The 3,868-nt window shown below is 37.4% G+C and overlaps 1 protein-coding gene across 1 annotated transcript; it reads left to right on the forward strand.

The window, feature by feature from the left end:
* The first annotated feature begins 477 nt into the window (after window positions 1-477).
* On the forward strand, window positions 478-2,762 carry LOC149794310 (beta-1,3-galactosyltransferase 5-like). Its single transcript, XM_089966557.1, has one exon. It carries the CDS (start codon window positions 604-606, stop codon window positions 1,723-1,725), a length of 1,122 nt encoding a protein of 373 aa, XP_089822683.1. The 5' UTR covers window positions 478-603; the 3' UTR covers window positions 1,726-2,762.
* Window positions 2,763-3,868: the final 1,106 nt, after the last annotated feature.

Below are 3,868 nucleotides of genomic sequence, written 5' to 3' on the forward strand. Positions count from 1 at the left end.
AAATTTAAAGTTACATTAAAAATCCAAATCACACACACACTCTTATCAGATTAGTGCACTACAACTTCAAAAAAATTTTTTTAGTATATATTCGCAATAACAAGTTTAAAAAAAACAGTGTATTAACCGGTAAGGAATTCTAACTGAAGCTTGAGAAAGAAATATAATTATGCATATGTTAAAAAATGCATCTTTAAAAACATAAACGACACAACTACATGGACATAACTACGTGTCAATTTCCTTTCTAGGAATGGGAAAACAGTGAGGGAAACATAACTTTCATTATTAGCCGTAACTGAAGTAAATACTTTTAAAAGCCTGGGTTTTTAACATACTAGTGTATATACAGTTGTCATTTACGGTGTCCAACGCACAGCTCACATGTTGCTTCTGCGCCCAAGTATCAAAGTTAACCAGCTTTGTTTGGCAAATAAAACTTAAGCTTCATTTATTCGCGTAGAAGGGTAATATCACTGGACGTCACAGCTGAACAAACGCCATTTAGAATAGTCATATTCTGTCGTGTGTGACTGCCTTATTGTGGCAAATATTAAAACGTGCTGATCGACGGTCAACTGGGAATATCTCAGCACACGCTGCATGTATAAAGCGTTAAACCTTAAAGTCATGGAGTACCCTTCGAGTACATTACCATTAGGGAATCGTTTTCGATGCAGAATTATAGGGGATAAGCCAAGGACTACCATTTCTAGAAGAGCAAAAATCTTTACATGGGCTGTGTTATGTGTAGTCTTCGTCACACTGGTTTCTGTGTATACTTTATCAAATATGCAAAATAATTTACTTTTTCTCCATTCTGCCACAAGGAGTAACCTGCGAGATATGTTTATGGGAATTCAGGTGAGGAATACAAACGTTTTAACGCTAAGACCAGACTCGTGTGAAACCTGCTTCTTTCACAATTTTAACTACGTCATAGATAATGATGTGATATGCACGCTTTATAATGTTTCACAGGAAATAGATTTAATAATTTTCATTTTTACAACACATCAGCATCAACAGGAAAGGAACGCCATTCGACAGACATGGCTGAATTATGCCAACAAAAATACAGCAAATATAAGGTATTCCTTTCTCCTGGGCGAGGTACCGGATGAAAATTTAAGAAAACTCGTAGAAGAGGAAAATAAAATTCACAACGATATACTTAAAGAAGATTTTACTGATGCATATCAGAATTTGACATATAAAACTATCATGGCATTTAAGTACGCCTGTACTAAATGTTCTCATGCAAAATTTGTACTCAAAACAGATGATGACATGTGGATTAACATTCCAGGCCTTTTAAAGGTTGTACAACGCGAGAAGATGACCTTGCAGACGGCGGTTGGCGGTGCCTGCTTTCATGGCGCCAGTCCCCATAGGAATCCAGATTCAAAATGGTATGCATCATTTCAAAGTTATCCACATGATTCTTATCCGGGTTTCTGTTCTGGGACAGGATATGTTACAAGTAGTAGTGTTGCGAAGAAAATATTCGAAATATCGAAAAATGTGCCGTTTTTCCATTTAGAGGATGTGTATGTGGCAATTTGCATCAGAAAACTGGGCTACAGGTTGCATCCGATTCCGGGATTTAACATAGGTAGACCGTCTTTTGAGCCATGTCTCTATAAGGGAGATAACTTAATTACATCTCACGAAGTGCCTTCAGAAATGCTTGTCAGCTATTGGAATTCAACTTGTGCAAGATGAAAGCCACATTGCTAATAATGCAATCTCTCAGATTCCAAATATTGTATTAATTTTTTTAAGACGTGTTTTTATTGAAATTCAGATTTTGAAAGCGCGGATAACTCAAGTATTTACACGTTTCCATTTTAAAAAAAGACTTCAGATTATCACTTTGTATGATTTGTATTGACGTTGTTGTTGTTGTTGTAGGGTTTAACGCCATTTTTCAGCACAAGATAGGTTATACATGGCGGCCAGTATTACTGGTGGAGGAAGAACCCTGAAAAACCCAGGGAAGAACCACCGACCCACGAGAAGCTACTGGAAGGCTTTCCCACGTACCCACGCTAGTCGAGCCTTGGACTCGAACCCACGCAGACAGAGGTGAGATGGCAGTGATCCGAAACAGTGAGCGTTTTAGACCACTCGGCCACTCAGGGCCCCCATGTATTGACGTAATAACACTTCAAAAATAATAGCTTCAAATAGTGGTATTTTTGTTTCTTTAACCAGATTAATGTAAGTTTTAAATATTTCGAAATATTGCAGAATAGGAAAGGAGTTCCAAAAACAAAATCAACGAGATAGAGGGCAACAGCGCAAAAACTAAGTGGAAATAGAACAAAGTAAACGTGAATGCAGTACATCTTATATCAAGTATTTATACGTGTGTGTGTGATTCGGGTTTTAACATTGCTTTAACAATTTTTCAGTCATATCGCTGAACGATGTGGGCAGTGCGGCAGATTACAGTTATGTCTAGCACTAGAGAGCATCATGACACAGACATGTCGCACGATGTCCCACCAAGTCACATTATCCTGACACCAGGCCGACCAGTCCTAAAAATAATCTCTTAATGCTGAGCGCCTAGCGAGGTAGTTGCTAGTACCATTTTTATTAGTCTTTGGTATATTTCAGCCGAGGTTCGAACCCGCGACCTCCCGCATCCGGGGCGTTGTGTACTATACAAAACAGTTATTCTTGAACGAGTAATGAATACTATCTGTCCAGTGCCGGATCTGTCCAGTGCCGGACTAAACCCTGTGGAGGCCCTCAGGCAGTCGAAATCTTGCCCCACCCCCTCGCAAATTATCTCCTAATACGTTTTGTCAATATTATTTTGATCCTATGTCACGGGGCCCCGGTGCCTACTCTGCCTACTTGGTAATTCGGCACTGTACGTTTCACTAATTTATGATCTGCAACGGAATAAAAAAAATACCCGGATACAGGGCCGGATGTAGGTATAATCTCAACAAGCTACAGCTTAGAGCCTCGCAATCTGAAGGGCCTCTCGAAATTTTAGAAGTTTTTTACAAAAAAATTACAGTTTTATTATAATTTATATTTAAGTAATAATTTAACCCGTGATTTTTTGCATCATATGTTCACTATTATTTTCTATGCAATATATTTTGTATAAATTTCATAATTTATAATTGGCAAACAATTGCCAAGGTCGGTTGTCACACAGCCTTATTCTCTGTTAACACTTACCCAAGAGGGCCTCAAAAGCTTTCCATAGCTTAGGGCCTCACCATGTTTAAATCCGGCCCTGCCCTGATAAAATTAAATAATTTGACTTTTGCTGATAATTTGTGTTCAAAAAGTTGGGTTGTTGAGGTGAAAGCCACACTTGTAAGATGCGGGGTGTTTCTTCCAAAGCTTTAGACTGTCTATATTTTGGTAAACGTTTGGTAAATGACTGTATATATATTGAGTTTTATTTTTGTTCATGACTGTAAATTGTAGCGATCACCTTTAAAGTATAGATTGCAGGGCTAAACCTTTTTTTTTACTCGCGTATAGATTTTATTTTAAGATATTAAGGATATATGTTGATTGCATTGGGCCAATAAACAGGTGTTGGCAGGTTTCTATTAAGAAAACCTGTTTACAAAGTTTGAGGTTACTTCTCAAAGGATAGGTCTGTCATTTGGATTCTTTTATGATGTCAAGTATTTGTAAAATGTCGCGTAGTGATTAAGAGAAAATTTCGATTAAGGCTTGTGTGTGTGTGTATAAGGAGAGAAATTATCAATTAATTTGTTCCTATTTTAGATTCTCATTTCGTATGTTCTTATGTTATTACAACTCTCTATATGCATTTAATGTTGTCTTTAGATATATTTGAGAGGAGAAATTTCCTTTTGATCATTCA

The sequence above is a fragment of the Sinohyriopsis cumingii genome, chromosome 8, assembly GCF_028554795.1.
Source record: "Sinohyriopsis cumingii isolate HCF-2022 chromosome 8, ASM2855479v2, whole genome shotgun sequence".
In the NCBI taxonomy this organism is placed as follows: domain Eukaryota; kingdom Metazoa; phylum Mollusca; class Bivalvia; order Unionida; family Unionidae; genus Sinohyriopsis; species Sinohyriopsis cumingii.